The sequence below is a fragment of the Lissotriton vulgaris genome, chromosome 2_1 (genome assembly GCF_964263255.1).
Source record: "Lissotriton vulgaris chromosome 2_1, aLisVul1.2, whole genome shotgun sequence".
In the NCBI taxonomy this organism is placed as follows: Eukaryota; Metazoa; Chordata; class Amphibia; order Caudata; family Salamandridae; genus Lissotriton; species Lissotriton vulgaris.
In genome coordinates this window covers 1,167,394,163-1,167,414,532 of record NC_141687.1, presented here as the reverse complement: position 1 = coordinate 1,167,414,532, position 20,370 = coordinate 1,167,394,163, and the positions used below count along the sequence as shown (strand labels likewise).

The 20,370-nt window shown below is 46.7% G+C and overlaps 1 protein-coding gene across 1 annotated transcript in view; it reads left to right on the top strand.

The window, feature by feature from the left end:
• The window catches only part of LOC147731750 (digestive cysteine proteinase 1-like), a 57,443-nt gene extending 53,745 nt beyond the window's left edge, over window positions 1–3,698 (top strand). The window contains exons 10-11 of the mRNA XM_086956870.1: window positions 968–1,157; window positions 2,653–3,698. Coding sequence (XP_086812996.1) covers window positions 968–1,157; window positions 2,653–2,840 — 378 coding nt within the window. The 3' untranslated portion in view covers window positions 2,841–3,698. The remainder of the gene's footprint in view (window positions 1–967; window positions 1,158–2,652) is intronic.
• Window positions 3,699–20,370: the final 16,672 nt, after the last annotated feature.

Sequence of the window (20,370 nt, the reverse complement as noted above, 5' to 3'; positions counted from 1 at the left end):
AGAGCTCGTGCCATCCTCCTAACAGAAGGTGGAGGGAGTCCAAAACTGAGGCAAGCCACTGTAGGGGTCCAGATGGGTTCAGTGTTCTGCTCTGGCTGCAGACTTGTTGCATGCAACCTTGAAACTGCAGGCTCTATATTCAGATGCAAGCGAGCCTTGGCCATTAGTGGCTAGGAGATGCCAATAAACGGTAGGTTGCTGGTGACTGCCAGGAGTGTCTCCATCTGTGGCCGAGCTGAAGACTTGACTGGACCAAGTGAAGATGGGAGGGTCAAGTGGACAGGGTGAGTGAGGACCTTGCACAGCTAGTGATCAGTTGCTGTTCAGTTGAAATTCTTCCAAATGGGCAAACATTAAAGGAAATGTTATCTTATTAGCTCTTTTTTCAAATGACTGACAGATCCTTGTTTGCGTTTGTTGTGTGCATTTAAACGGTGTGCTTCAGGATACCTCTTTTAGAGCCGTACAATATCTTGGGCCGCTCACCTGAACAGTTCTTCCTTTAGCACTATACCTTTAGTGTAACAAAGGAACTAGCTGGGATTAATCCAGGCTGTGTAAAAGGTTTTAATCTCGTTTTGAGACGACACATGCTCCCAGTTACAGCAAAAATACAAACTGAAGAATGCAGATTGGCTCCCAGCAGAATGTAGCACTTTAGCTTTATTCTGAATTCGTATGCGGGTTTTAACTTGACAAACCTGATTCTAATTGGGCTTGGTATCTTCCGGGTGATGGCATCTTTCTCTGCATTTTTTATTCGCATATAAACGTTCTGCCACCCTTTGAGTGGATGCCAACATCACGAGCCCTGCAAAGGCTCAGGAGTTGGTTTGTTATGCAGCACCCAAAGTACACGTCTAATTAATAAATACTTATCAATGGAGGCTGAGTGCATGGAGGTGGTGGTTTTGAGAACTGCAGACCTAATCGTTTTGTTGATTAAGCCTACTTTGTTTCTCCTCAGAATGGATTCTGTCATTATAACCAATCTGAGATGACTGCCAATATCACCGGCTACGTCAATGTTACATCTGGCAACGTCACTGCCTTGAAGACTGCCATTTTTAAGAGGGGTCCAGTGGCTGTTAGCATTGATGCTGCGCACAAGTCGTTCTCCTTCTATGCCAATGGTGTATACTATGAACCAGAGTGTGGTAAGTTGCAGATATCATTTTAAGTGCAAGTTGGTACAGTTGAAGTGCCCAAAAATCTGCCTTGGTGGTGCCTCCTTGGATATGTGTAAGTGGCACAACGGGCCAGAACCTGACCAGTTGAGTGTAGCTTCAATTCAGCTTATTTTGTTTTTGTTCTGGCCCATATGTTTGAGATGGTCCATTTCAGAAGAATGGCCTATAGCGAGCATGCTACAAGTCTACTAATGACTGTGTACAGGCAGACAACAGATTTTTTTTCCTTCATGCTACCTTACTCGCCACCACATGTAAACGCTGACAAAATCTTGTTACTCACTGAAGTCTTGTGTGGAACTCTATGATTATGTGCTTGCATCCATATACGGAGGTTCAGATGATGCCTTGGATATCTGATAAATCCGTGGACCAGTCCGTAGACCCTTCAGATGCTCCAAGCAAAGAGGGTTAATCTTTTCGGACTATGTAGACTGAGCAGCATTTGTCAGGTCCCTTACCATTGTAAATCTCATGTTATAGATGTGGTACAGAGCTCAAATTGCTTGTATATTGGGACTTTCTATGCCAAACAAGTCATTTGAACTGATGCCAGTTACAAGGCTGAATGTTGGGCTTTAGGAAATTATTAATTATGGTCCTAATCAGATGAGCTGTAAAATTGCAGGTTACTCCGGGAAGAGCTGCCTGCTGGGACGCAGTCTATTTCGTAATTGCCAAGAGGTGAAACAAATGTGTAATTTAAAATGTTTTCTGACTGGAAAGTTTAACGCCACCCTCTATCGTGCGTTGGTCTTATGGTACTTTACTTTGTAGGTAGATTGAACAAGAAGTTCTGCTGTTGTGATTTTTACTTTGGCATCCTTGACTTAGTTCTACTTGATGGTGACCAAACGCTAGTGCGATAGGCAAAGGCTTTTATATCCTAATGGGTTGGCCAGGTATCCCTAGTAAACTTAGGACCTGACACTGGGTTATCTGAAAGCTTACCCTGACTGCCTTACACACCCCTGTCTTCAAGCATGGTGGCGCTCCTAATCAAGTATGCTAGGGGAGGGACTGGGATTGAGCAAGTTTAAGGGAGCCGTCATCCAAGTAAGTTTAATTGATGTACAGTCCTCTCCCTATTCTAAGCTGCAGTGGGTTGTGAAAACTGTAGTAACATGCACCTCCTTCCAGAGCATTTGAAGGGAACTCTGCTCAGTTCTACTGAAAACAAAATAAATGGATCATGTCATATGGTTCCTTGTATTCGGAGGTGTTTTTTTTTTTTTGTTTTATCGTTGACCCTTGGAATAAAGTAAGGAGGGTGGGTTTTTGATTTGTGGTTTGGCGTTTGTCTTATGGTTGGGGTGCTAATAAACATGTTGGCAACTTAAGTCCAGATTGTTTCTAGTTCATGCACCATATTTAAAGGAGTGGGTTGTTTATCAACCTAGGTTCTGTAAGTTTGATTGTATTCTTGCAGTTAGATGTTTGAATGGTCTGCTTTTACCTTTAGGTAACAAGACTGAAAACCTGGACCATGCGGTACTTGCTGTTGGATATGGTGTGCTGAACGGAGAACCTTACTGGCTGGTGAAGAACTCTTGGTCCACCTACTGGGGCAACGATGGCTACGTTCTAATGTCCATGAAGGACAACAACTGTGGTGTGGCCACTGATGCCACCTACCCCACGCTTGACTGATCTCCAGGGTCCCTGGGTGACGGATGAAGTGCAAGGCTTGAGGCAGGAGCCTCCCACAACTTTCCAATCTGGGAAGCAGGTGGTCAATCTTTGGATTGAGGTGTGAATCACTCCTTCAATAAGTATGTGACCATACTTGGTAGTCTGTGGTCTGAGCAACTTTTATGATTACTTTGAATTTGACCACATTTCGACTGCACTGAAGACCCATGGAGTTCCCCATTTCTGCTTTAAAAAAAAACCAACGCGGAGAAGTAAATGCAGGTGGCATTTTATACTTCAGTTTTTGTGGACCAGCGGCCGAAGAAAATTGGATTCCTTGGTAGCACGGTTGACTCTTAAGTGGCACATGACTAAGACTTTCTCCTTGCAGGCATAGGCTTAAATCAACTGCGACTGGTTCTTGTTGTGCTGAGTGTAGTCCCCGCCCCCCTTCCACTTGCACTTTGGAGAGGAGCATAGTTTGGTAGATCTCTGGTTGGAGGTGCATTTTCTGGGCAATTGTGAAGTTGTACACAATGATGCATTTTTATGCCAAGTGTCGCAACAAGTCTCTAACACAAGCTGCGTGTTATATCCCTGTATACACAAATTGATCTCCTACAATAAAACAGACATTGGGTAAGCTCTTGTCTAGCAACTACAAGTGTCACCAATAGTGCCATTTATTGAATTGGTCCACTGGCCTTCAGAGATGCAGGCAATACCTATGCTGTTTCTTTATCCGGTTTGTGAGTATTGATACATCTGCGTTGCAAGTAACCTGGATGGCCAACCGAGGGGCAGGTTGGTGCACAACAGGTCTGTTTGTTCAAGGATTTGTATTTCACATTTAATAAAGCACCCCTTGATTGAGCAGAAGCGGGTCTGTGTATTTGATCTTATGACTCTTTGGAATGCATTATCAACCCTGGCCCCAATTGCTCAGCATTTCTCCTTTCACAGCGGGTGCTGGTTCTCCTGACCCAGCACATGCCCGATCAAGAGTTTATTTGTGGTCTGGCGAATTATGCAAGTCGGACCTAATTTTGGATGTGGGAAGGAGGTGGCACAGCACCCGGTACCATCTGCTCTGCAGCTGTGAATGTCATAACCTGAAGCAGGGAGGATTTCTGCTGAACTGTTCTTTCTTTGCTCCAGCTGATTGAAGTTCCTCCTTCTCTGGTCTTGCACCCCTTCCCCCGACCACCGTTTTTCAAGCTGTAAGTTTCACAATATTGGCCCTAAATGCTAATCTAGAAATCCAAGTGTTCCCCCTCTCCTGCAGCACTTCTCAAGGAGAAGACATCTTGCTTGGCTGAGATGGCAGCTTGATCCTAGTCTATTGTTAGTTGGGCCATAGCCCTTTTTCCTCAGGGCGTAGTTAAGTGGTGGGGGTGGGGTTGCGGCTTTGGGTGTTAACACTGCCCAAAATATACGTAATTTCTAAATAGTTGGGTACAGGTGCTTTTAGTCTAGTATAGTGAGGTCTGTCGAATTTCACGTGAGTTTCATATACACACAGACTAAACTACTTTCACGTCTGTTCTGAAGATGTAAAAAAAGGTGGTTATAGAAAATGTGTTGTAACCTTAATGCCCCTCCTCCCTTTCCACTGCTCCTTAAGCTGACCCTTGTGCTCTGGTTATCACTTTAACATGCTATGCCAGCGTGATTGTTAAAATCTGATGCTCACATCCCCAATCTTATGCACCAAGCTATGCTCCAACTTTTACTGCGCCCCCCCAAAAGAATCCCAGGAGTAGTTCATATTCATGTTCACTTCATGCGATCTCAAACTGCCCCCACACACTTCTGTACACGTTTGACTTCTAAGGTGGAGGAAAATCACCCAACCAGTTAAAATGCCCCAGTGAAAAATAAAATGGCAAACATAGTACCATTTTATTTTTCTATGGCTTTGCAAACCCATCCCAAATCTCAGGGTTGCTGCTGACTGGAAGCAGTGGAGGAGTGGTGGAGTCTTAAAGTGCACATGTCTCTTTGGCCACTGTCTTGCGACAGCCAGACATGCACTTTAAACCTTTCAACCCAGCTGTCTTCAATGCTGGGTTGAGACCGAGTAAAGGACAGCTGGGTTGAGACAGAGTAGTGCTCTTTGGAGTGCTGAGAACCTTCTCCATCCAGTCCTGGTGCTGCTTTTGTACAGTTTTTGAGGAGAACCAGGAATGGTTGGGGGACTTGCTGGAGGAGAGAACAGGAGGATGGAGGTAAGTGACTTAACATTAAGTCTGTATCCTCAAATCAACATGCATTACTGGTTTGAAGTGAATCTAGTTTACTTTTTTGCCTGCCCCACCACTCAATTGCAGCCAGCTGACACTGCCTTTGTATGTTTAATGAGCACAACAAACTGCTAACACTAGCATCATGAGATGCGTGTCTTTGAGGACCTTTCACCATGGGGACAACCAATAGGGCAACTCTGTCGTTGCCAGATCTCGAAGGACCCAATAGTACAAGACTTTTCAATGCTGCACTAATCCTGCTAGCTGGATACGAGCTGGGAAGGTGGTCCAGGTTCCACCCTGACCTAAAGGTCTCACTGCAGAGCAGATGCAACCCTCCCCATGAAGACACCGGCTATGCCTAGAGGTACCAATGGTGCCTTAGGGGCCCACCAAATATCTGCATCAACACACTATATAGTGACTGCCAGTTCACATGATGAGCCTGGGGAGCCGGCCTCTACCAACCAGCATCACTTTGATTGTCCTTTCACTGCCTCCCTCCTTGGGATTATGTTGAAAAGCGCTCTTCCTGCCTCTATGGAGCAAGCTGACATCCCACCTCCTGACTAGAGGATTTCAGAAAGTTCAACAAGTCCTATTTTCACTTTAGGTGAAAATCCACATGGGCATCAGTGAAATGGGACTGAAACTAGTACTTTGGTTTAATTTCTTTGCAAGTCTCGACAGGGAGACCTATTCATTTTTTTTTTTTTTTGTGGTACCTGTGGGTCTCTAAACGTGACCAACAAGAACTAAACCTCAGTTTGTTTTTATTGGAACAATTTATCGCTGGTCTCTTAATCTAGCAGACCCTTTGTCCTCTGCCAGGAAACCAGAAATCAAGATGGTGCACTGTAGAAGAGAATGGCTAGTAAAGCAAGGAGTTTGCCTACTTATTACATTTAGGTGGTTGGTCTATCTTATGATCGACTGAGGAAGCTTGTGGCACAAAGGTCTCTGAACGATAGTTCTGCAATCTACAATATTGTGAGAACTGTTTGCTGGCCTAAGGACGTGGCCGTCCAAATTTTCCAACCAAGTTGAAGAGCTCGAGGTTACGATAAACGGATCAGGTTAAGCAGGGACTTTGAGGTCCATAAATACCTTGTTGGTAACAAAAGGTTTGACTCCCATTCTAGCGCTTAATAGCATCAAATATGAACACTGGTAGATTTTAAACATTTAGCTGACTCTAACATCTTTTTGGTGACCTCATTGTCCTGTATTGAATCTGCTCCAGTGCTTGCAGTACCTGTAAAATTGGTGTTGCGGAACGATGGAGTTACGAATGTCCAAAGCAAATGTGTATTATGTGATAAATGCTTACTGCGGAGAAGTCCCATGTCCTGATCTTCAGGATGGCCTACTTAGTATAAATGTATCCCGACTAAAGTTTTGTCTAATTTATGAGTTTTCTCAAACTCATTACCTCCCCTTCAGTCTGCTGACCCGGTCTACTTTCTTGAATGTTTTAAGAAATTAAGTCTATAGGCCAAAGTGCAAAAGACTGTAACCCAGAGTCTGGCTGGCCTCCAGGGCAATTGGGCAGTGCCCATGGTCTGGCCGGGGCATTAGAATTGTTTGCTGATTATGGACATGTTTTATGGTTGGTCTAATTTATTTCCCTGATAGACTACAGCAAACCAGTGCATGGAGTCTCCCCCATGGCCTTTACAAATTCTAATCTGGCCTGGTCTTCAAATGTGGGCCACAGTTTTTAGCTATCTGGTTCGCTAATAGGGGGGGCACTTTTATTTGTTTGTGACCGAATCAGACTTCCTGGTACTACCTTGCTTTCGGAGTTCTTTAGATAACATCCTACATAACTGTCCCTTGGTGTTTCCAGAGGTGAGCGAGATCAAATTAACAGTGAGCGCGGGCCAAGGGTATGGCTTGTATCTGGGAGCACGAGTCCAGCCCAGGCACATCATGGCACTGCAGAGAAGTACTTGAATATTCATTATCGCCTATAATATTGGCAAACTAGGGATCTTGAAGAGGATTTTATAGACCCCAGTCGAAGAAAAGGCGTTTGCTTGGTGGTGTATTTTGGCCCTACCATAGGTGCACTTCCTCCCCCTTCATTCAAGGCTATTTTAGGGCATCAGAAGGGGTATGCAGCAACATGAATTCCCTTTCGTCACCTGTAGATCGTGTCATGCCAGTTTGAGGGTCACAGATGACCCTTTAACGAGGGTCTGCCCAGAGAAGTCTAGGAGGCCAGCGATGGGGAAGGAGTGATGTCTCTTCTGAAGTGTGCGGACATTTATTTACAAATGTACACAAGCTGTATTTACAGTACCAGTGATGCGAGCTGTGCGTGAGTAGTTTAGTGTGATGTGTCATTTCCATTAAAGGTGGCAGCCTTTCAAGTCATTATGCAACTCCCTGGCATGGAGTTTTAGCAGGCTTCAGTCCAACAACCGGTCTGACCTGGTTGCCACAGGCACTGGCTGCTGCGAACACCTGCTCCTGTGCCAAAAAACAGTGCTGGCGCTTGGTAAACGATTCAGAAAAGGGGGTGGTGATGAACAGTGTCTGAATTAAGCAGACCACTCTTACCCAGTCCAAAGATCAGTGCTTGATCCATCACCGTTATTTATCTCACTGCACCATCCCAGCTCAGAACCTGGCTATATGCAAATCAGTCTGTCCCTGGCCCAGTGCATCATGGGAATCATTTTTGTCCACCATAAGCGTGGAAGGGTATACTCAGATGTGAGTCCCTAGCTCATTGCACCATCAGGATTCAAGCAAGCCGGGCCAAAGACGGCTGAAATGCCAGAAACTGGTCCCCGGTAGCTTGTTTCCTTCCCAGTATAAGAATTGGCTTGGTAGTTTGGTCTGCCCTGTTCCCATGATGCACTGGGCCAGGGTCAGACTAATTTGCATATAGCCAAGTTCTGAGCTGGGATGGTGCAGTGAGCTAAAAAACAGTGATGGACCCAGCCCTGATCTTTGGACTGGGTAAGAGTGGTCTGCTTAATTCAGACACTGTTCATCACCACCCCCTTTTCTGGCGCTTTGTAAAGCCGCTCTTACCACCGTCGCAAGCGAACTTCCTAGTCGGGGCACGGTGGGGAGTGCAGGTGCCCCGGTGCTGTCTGAGACTGTCTTCACTCCAGCACATGAAGAATGCGGCAGACAGATTATTTCTAATGAGACCACCATCGCCCAGCTCGCCAGTAGAACCTGACAGTCAATGCTCCAGGTCCTTATTCTGATCCTAACCTGTTTAAAAATGTGTTGTGGAAGTGCTGCTAGCTAGTTGTGAGCTCTGCTTTGTAACCATCGGGTACTCCATTTACCATGTGCATGAAGTAGATTTTTGCAACCATTGTTAGATTCCACTTTGTGCCACTTTCCCAAGGTTGTAAAGTTCTTTTCTTTGCCACAAAAACCCGATTTTCGTACGTAAGTGACAATCTGTCTCGGGTACATCTGTCCTTAACACTAGAAAATGGTTCTGCAATCTGCGTAAAAAGTACTTTGCAGGAAACCAGTGCACGCCTGCGATTTCAGGGTGAAGCACTCTGTCAAAGACCACAGGTGACCCCTTCACTTCCCAGTCATCTTCCCACTGGGTTCAGCAGGGTTTAATGAGGGGGATGGCAGGGTAAGGTGTGTGGCTGTTGCTCTTTCACCTAAATTCTATGCATTTTTCCTAGTGCTAACCTTTTTTTACTGAGTAGTATCAGTCCTGTGCCAACACTTGCCTGGAACTGCTCGCTAAGCACTCTGTAACCGGAGGCAGAGGTGCAACTAGAGACCAATTTCTGGGGGTCTAAGAAAATATTTCGGTGATGGCAAATTCTTCCAGCCATAAGCAGAGTGGAGATGCAGGGGCTCGAAGGGTGAAAAACAAAGCCTTGTTAACAAGCAAATGGTCTTTTAAAGACCTGTGAAGTACTTGGGTGTGTGCGCGCCAGGGAAGCTGTTTCTGCCCGGGCTGACGCACACTACTGGACTGAAGCCCTTTGAGTGCAATGGGCATTGCACACCTGACAGGAAGGCTCGGAGGCTCCAAATTCCCAAGCCAATCCGAACGCTACTCTCATGCTGTTTAGAGCATCGCCAGCATTAGAGGAAGGGACTCTCACTGCTCACAAGAGCACCGGATACCTTTGCTTTTTTTGGTCCAGCCTAGCGCAGTGCGCATGCGCTGCTCTAGGAGAGGGCCTCTTGGATCACTCTAGACGTTCAGAAAGCTCGTGCATCTAGTTATCAAATTCTATTGGCCTTTGCGTGTAGCTTTCAATAAATGAGAGCACACAATTGGCCATAGGTGCATGTCCCTCCTTTTTAATGTTTACTCCCAGGGTGTTTTGCTTTTGGGAGCAAACAGGCTGTAGCTGCATTCCTCCTTTGTCATGTGCTTTTGTCATTTGATAAAGCAATTTATTGCCTTTCCAAATGTGACTGCCCGGTTTTGTTTTTTCTTCTCTTTGACATGCTTGTTATGTGGTGTGTTTCATTCTGAATGCCAGCGCCCACTGATGGAGGAGGGGTGTTCAGCACGGGCACTGGGCCGAGGGCGAGAGCCAAGGGAAGGTTTTAACCATTGGCATGTGCGTGACTGGAGCTGCTCATGCTGATCTCAAACACAGTGGGCGGAATGGTGAGTTGTCTCACCCACCTCCCTTGAGAGAATGTCCCTCTTGTTGTACAGTCCCAGGACCTATCTGGGGCTAGCCTCCATCATTTTGCTGCTTTTCCTGGGGTGCTGTTTGCGTTTAAGGGATCTTTGTGGTGTGCAGTTTCTCCCACCACTTGCGCTGAAAGTTGCTTAGCTCGGGAGCTGGAGTTTAAAACCTTCTTGTGAGTGGCTCGCTTGTGCCCACGCACAGCAGTCATGTGAACTGCTTCTGGGAGACAAATGTTTATCCATTTCCTGGTGGATAGGTGAGCTAGTTGCTCTATCTAATCAGATGTGAAACCAAGCACAACTTCAATTGCAGACAGGTGTCTTGGGAGACTGCAGTAAAGTATATGGACCGTGTCGCGGTGAGGCATGTTACTAATATTTGACACCAGACTCTCCAGCCTCTTTCTAATGTTCACACTGGGACCTAATGGCTCGCTTGGGATAGTGCTGTGATACTTGCATCTTGTGAACAAGCATACTCCTCGTTTAAAAGCTGGGGGAATTACTATATTTTTGGTAATCTTCCTACTTTCACTACTAGGCCATGTGTATCTAGAGTTGTCACGTGGTTGGAAAAATAATCGGGCCTAAACTGTCAATCTTTCCCACTGTGCTATACATTCAACACTGTTTCTGGTGAAAACAATCAAAAATAGGTTAGATGGAGGTGATTTAACTCGTGTTGGAGGGCACAGTATAGATCTGATTCCTTGGCCTCACATAAACGCTTAAAGGTAGTAAAATAAGGTGTTTGGATGTAATCGGAGGTAGGTACTGCTAGAAATCCTAATTTTCTTTGTGTATGTTCCTGGCTAGAAATATTTTCCAAAATTTTAAAGTGCTACTTGCGGGAATCCAGAACGATTGATAACCAAGTCAAAGGTAGCATTTAATTATCCATGTCCAACCTACTATAAATCTTGAATTTTCTTGGATATTATGTGCAGTTTTTGCTAGCATTCAATCAGTTCACCCCTGTAAGGGCTGGAGTAATGGGGCACAACAGGTGAAATAACCATTGGTTAAGTCTGGTGAGTGGGGCTCAGGTGGTAGCCGGTGCACATGCTCCGAGGGAACAATATGGTCTAAATGTTAAATTTTTGAGACCACTCACACAATCTGCTTCCTTGCTAAATTATGTCTTCAAGCAGTGTGCTTGTGAAGTCAGTCTGAAGCAGGGAGCCTTTCACAAAATCGAAGAGCTGGGACAGTGACCTTTGATAGTTTCTCATCAGCTGCCCCGTTAACACCAGGGCAGCAAAGGTATTCCACTGATACAAAGAACGCAATTCCCATGACCAGCATTTTACAATTACTGGCATTGGACCCCAGTAGCTCATGTACTGGTGGTGCAGGTGAAATACAGGCTAGGTGTCAACCTAATGCGTAATCTGTGGTCCGCAGACCCACTTTCAGGAAGTCTGCTACTGTTAAGGAAAATAAATATTGGATTAATAAAGAACATACACATAAAGCTAAATTTAAAATTGAACCTTTTTTAATTGTGATGTAAATGTAAGGAATTTGAATGTGGAGGCTAAATATGAAGTGGATACCCCAAGCTTAATTTGCGATAACCGCACAATTGCATACAGTGAGACAATTGGCTTCAATTAAAATTCTAGCATTAACTAACGAAAATAAAGATCATTAAAAGTAAGATAATTATATGCTTGAGTTGAGCATTTTTGTCTTTTCAACCAAATTTTTTAAATCTGCAACCTAAACCCAATGCAAATTTAGAGGTTTTTGTATTTTTTTTTACAACGAAATGAATGTTTAATATTTGGTGTATTTGTTTGTATTTCTTCGGCTGTTTATTTTTGGAGCTGCAAGTCATTGAAGTAGCGTAGCCTGTGGTTCTTGGCTTCAAATAGAGAAGTAATAGGGTTCTACATAAGCCAAGTGTTTAAAAACCACTCCTAGATGTGGGGAAGCCAACAAATTAAGGGAGAGTAGCGCCAGAGCGGAGTCAAGGGTCTGACTTAGCCCTTGCACAAGCTAAGCCGTGAAAGTTTGCCATGTAAATTGTGCACCAGACAACCTAAAAAGGATAAAATCTCTTCAAAATGGTGTAATTGGAGGGTGTGTGGCTTGCAGCTGAGGGGAATGGTCGCACCTTGAAGCGGCTTCTCGGCCCTTGCTGTTTATCCTGTGCTTGTGCATTCATACTGCCCAGGATCGATAGACACTAGATCGCTGACCTTTTGGGTACCCCTGCTGCCCACCGGGTCCTTTTGAACACTGGAGTTTGGTTCCGAACATCGGCCCAAGATAGCGGCCGCGGACACTAGACGCTCTGCTGCAGACACCAGAACTGCTCCGGACTCTGAGTGGCTCTAAATTCCTGTGAGCAGCCTTGTCGAGTCTTGTGGGGGCGATTCCCCATCAATACCACCTACCCACGCCTTGCTGCCCCCCGGGCGACAAGAGGCCTAACTAACTGGCCTCCCCCCAGCCGGACCACGTGAGTTCCTGGCTTTGGGCCTACTGCCAGGGACCGCCCTACAACTGCTGGTGGCACTCATTTCTCCCCCGCTCTGCGGCACAGCGGCCGGACGTGCTGCCCCACCAAGCGGACCACCTCCCCCTGCCTGATCGTGTGGCTGAAATGACAGGGAGGTTCCTGAGCCTCTCGTGAGCCATGCTGGGTGAGTGACCACACATTGCCCCGGGCCCTATTTTGGCGCGCGGTGAGCGGCGCTCGCCCTTACTCCTCTGACGGAGTAACCGGTCTCTGTGCCCACCCTGACTTCTGGAGACTCCTGGAGTGCGAGGAGCTCCCACTCTGAGAAGATCGGCCCTCCCAGGGTCTTTGGTGCTACCCAGGAGATGCAACCAGGTGCGGTCTACACACTACTTTAAGCCATAACTAGACTCAATAGTGAATACAGTGTGCCACTGTGCCAATTTGAGTCCTGCCTCTAAGACCTCACCTGTGGTTCCCTAACATTCAGAGGGTGGAGGGGGCCGGGAGAGCCCTTCCACCCCTCCACATTCGACCTGAACAGGAAAGCTGCGGTCCTCCCCCCACCGTTGGCCTGAGACTTGGTTGTGGGTCCTGCATAACTGGGAGTGGTGTTACTGTTCCCCCTCCCCATCCGTAGGCTACTGTTTGTCCTCGCCTCCTGGGACCCTGTAGACTCACAATTTTTCCTGAGACTTATATCCCAGATGTCGTGGGGTTCGCTCCCCTCTACGATCGGCAAGAGACCCCCAGCCTCCAAATTGTGTGCCTCTCAAATCTGCGTCCGTGCGACCTCCTGCAAGACCTGCACTTCACAATGGCCTCCGGTAAGGGAAATCGAACCCCCCCCCCCCCCCCCCCCCCAACCAAAGACAAATCAACAAATTATCGTGGGGCTCTAAGGGAGAACCTAAAGACACTGCCCCTGATACTATACCCAAAACAGCGACTCCCCTCTGCAGATGAGGCCCCCCACCCTAGAAGATGTCATGGAGGCGATTGCTGGGCTCTGCTCCTCAGAGAACCGTATTGACTCAGTGAACATAGAAGTGACGCTGTTACGCGCAGATCTTGGTAAAATGGATACCAAAGTAAAAGATACAGAAATCAAAACCTCAGCACTTGTTGAAGATACCTCCACTCTACAGCAGCAAGTGACTAAACTCCAGAAACAACTGCACCAAATGGAGATGCTCTTTGATGATTATGAACGATGCGCAAGACACCGTAACCTCTGCATCCTGGGTGTTCTGGAGCGTCTTGAAGAGCTGGCCGCCGATCTCTTTGTGGAGAAACTGGTCTTACAACATCTCCAACCAAAACAACTCTCCAATTACTTCTCCATAGAAAGAGCACATAGGGTTCCTGGGGGCAGGCCGAAGCTGGGCACTCCAACCCCTGCCCCTCTCGCCCTATCGTTGCCAGTGTATTTAATTTTCGTGACCGAGATGTCTTCCTCCAGATGGCGCGAGCGGGGCCACCACTGTGAATTGAACGCGCAGATCATGATCTTCCCGGACTTCACTGTAGATGCAGCTTCCTAGAAGTGAAGAAGGCGCTCCGTGCTCAGTCCATCAAGTACTCCATGCTGTTTCCTGCGAAACTATGCATTGAATCGGAGGGGCAAGACTTGGTTCTTTGAATCCCCTGCTGAGGTGTGGGATTGGCTTGAGGGGTGGCGTCAGTCTGGGGCCACTCAATCGTTGCAGGAAATCTGCAGATCGCTCTGACGCTGAGGTACTACGTGAAAGTCAGGTCCTGTTTGCAGACAATACTCAGGGTGACCAGTGAATCATGATTAAGACTCATCTAGCAATTGTAGCACTCTTGTTCTAGACTGTCTAAGCCTTCAATGCCTGTTGTGGTGTTCCTACTTGTCATGCGATTCTTTGCTGGCTCCTTGGATGAAGATCAGTTTCTCCATTGGTCCATCATGACACTGATACTGCTAGGACTGTCCACGCTGATTAGGGCTACACTGGACTACCTTATCTCGACTCCATGGGTGTGACCTCCTCAATACTTCAAGCCTCCAGATGTTCCTCCAGATCGCTGCCATGAACCCAACCCTTAACTTTTGTGACCCTCCTCTCCTGATTGGATTCAATCTTACGGACTGCAGCCCATCTTGATCCATATATCCTTTTCCTGGTCCTGATGTAATTGTGCATTTTGTTCCGTCTGTTTTCCTATGACCTGTGCATATTATTCTTGTAGGTTGTTCTAGGATATGATAGACTTACTCACCTAGTACTCTTGCAGTGGAGGTGACTCTTTGCGGTTTATCGATGCGTGGGAGGGTGATGAACACTATGCCTAATTGGAGAGAAGCACTACAGACCTTGACTATCCTGATCCTGTTAGCTGTTGCATACTGTCCGTATACATTAGTTATTGCTGCTGGACACTGTCAAATGCCTGAACTGATTTAGATAGGGCCTCCAGCGTGGGGCTGACCTGGGGCCCACTGGGTGTAATCCACTATTTGATGCTGCATACCTTCCTTTAGCTTTGGCCATTATGGCCTACTCTGATTTGTTGTTATTTTCTACTATGTGAAGGTTGTTACTGATGCAAGTTGCTTTTAACCGCTCTAGACAATAGCATCCTGTCAACCGCTAGCGGGGGCACCTACGGCTCTCCCGCACCCCATCAATGTTGGGGAGGGTGACAGGCACTCTGCCTAGTTGGGGAGTGGATAGTTTCAAGTCAGTGGGCAGGGAGGGGGGTTGAGGGTGGGGAGATGAGACTGGGGAAGGTTTGGGGAGGGACATGGGTAATTGGGAAGTTTGCTAAGATACTGTTTTTGTTTGCCCACTGCAGAGGTATTTTGAAAATGGAACGTACTACACAGCACTACGCGCCTTCACAAAACATTCTGTACTTAATATCAGAAAACACCGGTTCCCTCCTGGGAGGGAGATGGATGGTTGGGAAGTCTGCTCTGACGTTGACTTTCTTTCTGATTCAGTTTTTGTTTCCACACTGCAGAGGTTTTTCAGACACAGGGCTAACTACACAGCACTATGTGCCTTCACAAGGCGCCCCATACTCAACATCAAGCTACACCAGATCTTTCTCGAATTCTGCCATAGACTTCTTCAGGACCGCTATTTACTGCAGGACACGCTCAGTGCCCCTAAGTGCCTTCCATTCTTTGAGCCACCATGACACCCCCAATGACTATCTCTCTCTCTCTCTCTCATGGCATGGAATGTCAATGGCCTAGGCAATAGAATAAAAAGAGGGATAGTCGTGCAATGTTAAACGTCAAGCTCCAGACCTCGGTTCTCCTCCAGGAAATACACTTGATGGGCAATGCGTATCAAGCACTGCACCGGGGAGGTTATAAACTACTCGTACACGCAGGCTTCACCGCCGGCTCTAGAGGGACTGGAATCCTGGTTTGTAAAAATGTTGCACTGACATGTACAAAGATGTGGGCCGACCCTCTTGGTCGTTTCGATGTACTAGAGGCCACCTGGGAGGGAAAACCGTTGAATGTCATCTCAGTCTACATCCCCCCAACCTTAGGCACAGCTGATCTGCAGGTCCTGCAGTGCATAATGTTAGACTCCCACAAGGACCCCTACTTATTGGGGGTGGGTGACTTCAACATGACAATGAATGATACCCCAGATCGGCACCCCCAGCGTATGTCACACAGACCGGGCTCTGATCTACTTTATTTCACACAGACAATGGGGCTTGAGGATTTATGGCGCTCGTCTCACCTGACCACTTCTTACTTCACACACTATTCAAATGCCCTCGCATAGATGATCGGTTTTCCCCCACAACTGATATGGAGCTTTTCCGCCACCCTAAAGGGCTCCCCAGGGGAATCTTGGATCATTCTCCACTCACTGTTGAATTCACACATCACCGTTAGAGATCCTGCGGCCCCATAATCATAACACACTGGCTCCTAAAAATCTGGACTGGGTAAGAGTGGTCTGCTTAATTCAGACACTCTGTTCAGCACCACCCCCTTTTTTTTAATCGTTTTTGGCCACTATAGGTGTGGCAGGGTATACTCCCCGGAAGCTTGTCTCCTTTCCGGTAAAGAATTGGCTTGGTAGTTTGGTCTGCCCTGTTCATCACCACCCCCTTTTTTGAATCCTAAAAATCCCTGGCATAAAAGACTGCCTCCCTGCTAGAACACACGGAATACTACTTCGCGGAAAATGTCGGATCTGTGAAATCGGCTATAACTATATGGGAGGCCTATAAGGCAGTACTCAAGGGTAAGGCATTAGCTCTCAAAACTGGCTACATGCACAAACAGAGTGAACACCTAATTCAGGTTGAAACGGACCCGACTCCCCTGGAATCACTCCACAACGCAAACCCCTCAGATGAAATGGTGACTCGCCTCTGCGCGAAAGAACTGGAATATAAAGCGCTGGCCTTGGAGAAAGCGCAGGCCATGCTCTTGAAGACTCCATCGTGTATATGAACTGGGGGACAGGGCAGGTAAACTGCTGGCGTGGCTCGAAACGCGAGCAGGGATCTCGATGGATCCCAGAGTTGACCATACCAGACCACTCTACTGTCACAGACCCTGGTGAAATAGCAGAGGCCTTTGCTGCCACCCACCTACAGGGAATAGACACAGCCAGAGCACAATACAGCGCCGAGGAGTCTAAACTGCTCCTGGCCGAGATGAGACTTCCCACTCTTTCTGAGTCTGTGCAGGAATTGGAGGCAGACCTCACAACAGAGGAGGTTGGCAATGCCTTGTTTGCCGTTCAATCAGGCAAAGCTATGGGCCCCAATGGTGTCCCTATCGTGTTCCTGAAGTGCATGGCAAGTGAAATCCTCCCGCACCTTAAGGCAATGTTCAAGGAGAGCTGAGATGCCGGATGCCTGCCACTGGACCAACGGTTAGCATCAATAGTGGTCATTCATAAACCTAACAAACCGGCTAATGATTTCAGCTCCTACCGACCGAATTCCCTTATCAACTCTGAGGTGAAACTCCTCGCTACCAGACTTATGACAGTCCTCCCCGCCTTGATCCATGAGGATCAGTCAGGCTTCTTGCCGGGCCGCAACACAGCGCTTAACCTCTGGGTTCACAAAGTAATGAGTAGGATACCTCTGGGTTCACAATGTAATGAGTAGGATACCACATCTCCAAGAGGATGCAGCTATCCTCTCCCTTGACACGACGCTTGCCTTTGATTCTATAGAATGGTCATACCTTTTCGAGGTCCTACTCTGCTATGGTTTTGGTCCCAAATTCATCCAGTGGATCAGACTGCTCTATACTGATCTCTGGGGTCAAGTCTATGTCAATGGACATACATCCAGACAATTCCCCCATTCACAGAGGTACAAGACAGGGGTGTCTTCTGTCCCTATTGTTGTTCGCACTCACCCTTGAACCTCTGGCTCAGAACTGACCTCCATCCGTGGCCTCCGATGGTTTGACGACATGATTGACAGGATCTCACTCTACGTGGACGACATCCTCGTCTACGTCTCCTCCCTCAAATCCTCTTAACAGTCTACTACACGTCATCACTAATTTTGGCAAATACTCTGGCTTTTCCATCAACTGGTCCAAATCAATACTATACATACTACACGGCCCACCCCCTCCTCTCCCACGAGGCTACTCAATCGAAGTGGCCCTGGATGGATTCAAATACCTCGGCGTCTTTATCACCCCAGACCCAAAAATATTCTATGACTGCAACCTAAAAGGTCCACTTCAAAGTCTCCATACCGACATTTCGCATTGGAGATCGCTCTCTCTCCCGGGCAGAGCAGCCCTCTTTAAAATGCTTGCGCTCCCTTGTTTTTTGTACGCCCTGCAGAATTGCCCATTTCCCATAGCCGACTCTTATTTTAACACGCTCGAAGGAGACCTCCGCCTCCTTCTGGGACAGCGGCTCTCCCCTCGCTTACACAAGGGTGGTATGACCGGTATTGCCTTGCCAAATATTCAACTCTACTATTGGGCTACTCAACTGACTGCCACTAACTTGTGGATATATGGTTCACCCATGAACCCTGCTTTTCACCTTGAGAGATACCAGACGGGCCGCGGGGGCTATCTTGAGGCTTTGTATGGTAAACACTCTTGCGCCCGTTATATAGGCCTGATGTCCCATACAATAACAATCTGGCACCGTGCAAACAAGCGACTCGGGTGGGCTGACACTCTTACATTATCCACCCCACTATGGACCTCACATATGTTAGGCTCCCTCTGTCACTATCAGGGCTTTGACAAGTGGGACACAATTGGCATCTCTACCTTAGGAGACATACTTCACAATGGCAAATTACTGACATTCGAAGAGCTCCAGAAGACACACGACTTAGCCCAATCTGAAGCCTTCCGCTATCTCCAAATCAAACATGCCATACTCTCCAACATCCCTGACCTCTCTTCTCCTCCACAATCCTTGCCCCTCGAGGACAGACTCTTGTCAGAACCCCTTCAGGCCAAAGCAATATCCTATACCTACCGTAAATTGTGTAATACCATGCCCAACACCTTCCAACTTCTACGAGACAAATGGCAGAACGACATCGGAGTCATGGATGATGCTGAATGGCTGGCGGCATTGATGTCCCCGCGCGAATCAGCTATTAACCACAGATTTAGACTTCTACAATTAAAGATATTGCACAGAACATAATGTCCGCTCCCCTCCTGGCGAAAATTGGTAGACTCACATCTGACCTCTGTCTCCGTAACTGCGGACATATTGGTACCTTCTACCACACTATCTGGGAATGCCCAGTGATTCAGGACCTGTGGGAGGGTGCTGCTTGCAAATTACTGATGCTCTAGGACAGGGGTCTCCAAACCGGTCCTGGAGGGCCGGATCCATGCCAGATTTTTAAAATAACTACATGTATCTCAATGGGGATATCTAAAAAATCTGGCATGGATCCGGCCCTCCAGGACCGGTTTGGAGACCCCTGTTCTAGGAAAACCCGTCCCTCTGACTCCCAAATGCGAACTCATCAATGTGCGGGACCCCACAGATCTAACTGCAATGGAACAACAATGGGTGGCTCTGGACTTCCTCTTACTGAAACGTGAAATAGCAATGCAATGGGGTTCACCATCTAAACCGCTCTTGATCAAGTGGGTTGCTGCTATGGATGTGTGTATGCTGTCCGAAAAAAACGGTCTACAAGGTCAGGGGGTGTCCTGGAGTTTGGGATAAGAAATGGGGACATTGGAATGTTTATAGAGGTGAACTATGTACTTCTCCTTCAACTGACATGGCGATGGCTAGACCTGGTCCCCCTGGTAATTGTGCTCGTGATACACTGCTGTAATGTACGCATTCTATTTCAAGTTTGTAATTCATGACTGTCAGCTTATTACTACCTCTGCTTTTGTTCAATAAAATATATATTTTTTTAAATGGTGTAATTAATGGAATTCCCCTAGATAATGCCTTTAGTAACTGAACAGGCAAATCAGTTGTCATATGCCACCAAATTCTTTTTATACAAGGAGTCTCATTATAGTCTATTAAATTGAAGTCAAAAATGTTTTTTTTTTGTACAGCACATACTTTGAACTCTGTATTTCAAGATGCTCTCATGCAATGATCAAGTATGAACTGGGACAGTGAAATAAACTGTGTATGATCACACAATTTCATGTGTGACTATTGATCCCAGCTGTATATGCATTCACCCTGTTTACTTTACATTTTTCTGACAGAAAAGAAATACACCTGTTATTGTTTTTTCCACGTTCTTCCATTAATTTTTAATTCTGTATTTGGTGCCTGATATGCTTTCAAATAATGTATGAATGGTGTGATATTTTTCCAGCATAGGCGTAAGTCATTTGCAAACATTACTACATTATTGTGACACTGAGTTTGGGATGATTTGCATTGAACTAGATGCACCAGGAAAGGACCTAACTCCTCGGTGCTGGAGTGAGAAATGCACAAAATTAATGTAATAGATCAATAGATGTTGGCATTAGTTTAGAAACACGGCATTTGCGCAAACCTCAATCGAAATTTAGGAAGTGGCAGAGGTGAGCACAGCGCTTTACCACACAGCATGGCCTCACTCCTTTAACATGTGAAGGGTGCTGCTTTTACTTTTGAGTGTGCCTTGATTGTTTCAATGGGCTGCTTTCACTTTGAGAGTGCCTTTACTTGTTATTGATGTGCTGCATGGCGAAATACTTAC